Source organism: Penaeus monodon, chromosome 33 (genome assembly GCF_015228065.2).
Source record: "Penaeus monodon isolate SGIC_2016 chromosome 33, NSTDA_Pmon_1, whole genome shotgun sequence".
In the NCBI taxonomy this organism is placed as follows: domain Eukaryota; kingdom Metazoa; phylum Arthropoda; class Malacostraca; order Decapoda; family Penaeidae; genus Penaeus; species Penaeus monodon.
In genome coordinates, this window is record NC_051418.1 from 8,704,843 (window position 1) to 8,705,729 (window position 887).

The window sequence follows — 887 nt, forward strand, 5'->3', positions numbered from 1 at the left end:
TACCTGATGACAATACCACAAGTGTGAGATGTCCTAGACTTGTATCTCTAGCAAGAGGCAGCACTTGCGTAGGGTCATACTTCAGTACTGTGCACAAGAATACCATGGCTGTCTCGACTACTTTCAGGTGAAGCTCTGAAGTTTGGATGAGGCTCACCACATAACGGAGCTGTCTGAAAAATGAGTAAATTTTATTAGCGAGCCACACTTTTATCACATACAGTATAAATATTTAAAGTGGTAAGATTCATTCTATCATAACTACATGAATTAAGATAAGCCTTGAAAGTGCACACTTGTGCAAGAAAGGCAATCAGCCAAGTTGATATGAGAATTTTTAAAAACCCCAAATGATAACTATCCAATATAGATATATATCAATTTTACATACTTATCTAAGCATCAAGGAACTGAGTAGTTCTCTGTTTAAGACAAACAAGATGAACTGCTATGAATCTCTCAAAGTGGCTACTTAGAGAATTTGCTTCTGAGCCAAATGAAGCACATTTCTGGGCCTTATCCCACACTACTTACTTGACCACCAGGGATATAATTCCATGGGATGTAAGCTCTAGAATAACTTGTGAAGGCTTAAGAAGCAAGATGTTGTTGAGGAGTCTCAGGAGAGTCTCATAAAGCTGCAATGACACTAGTGAAGGTGTGTTATGGTTGTAATCCTCAGATCCAACCTCACTCTGGCTGCCTCCAAGGTCATCTGTATTAACTGCAAATTAAGATTTTTCACAAGTCAGTTAAAAACAATAAGCAGTAAAGCACATTTCTTTTTTAGCAAAGTGATTTCAAGGATGGAGTTAATAATACCATATATTATCTAATTTAGCCAAGGAGACTAAATACAATATTAACAATCCATATTAACCCATTGG

General features: G+C 37.0%; 1 protein-coding gene across 1 annotated transcript in view; it reads right to left on the minus strand.

Moving 5' to 3' along the window:
- LOC119593981 (rotatin-like) overlaps nt 1–887 on the minus strand; it is a 50,058-nt gene that overhangs the window by 12,312 nt on the left and 36,859 nt on the right. Inside the window, exons 25-26 of the mRNA XM_037943003.1 lie at nt 535–724; nt 4–173 (exon numbers count right to left, since the gene is read on the minus strand). Of these exons, the coding sequence (XP_037798931.1) occupies nt 4–173; nt 535–724 (360 nt within the window). The remainder of the gene's footprint in view (nt 1–3; nt 174–534; nt 725–887) is intronic.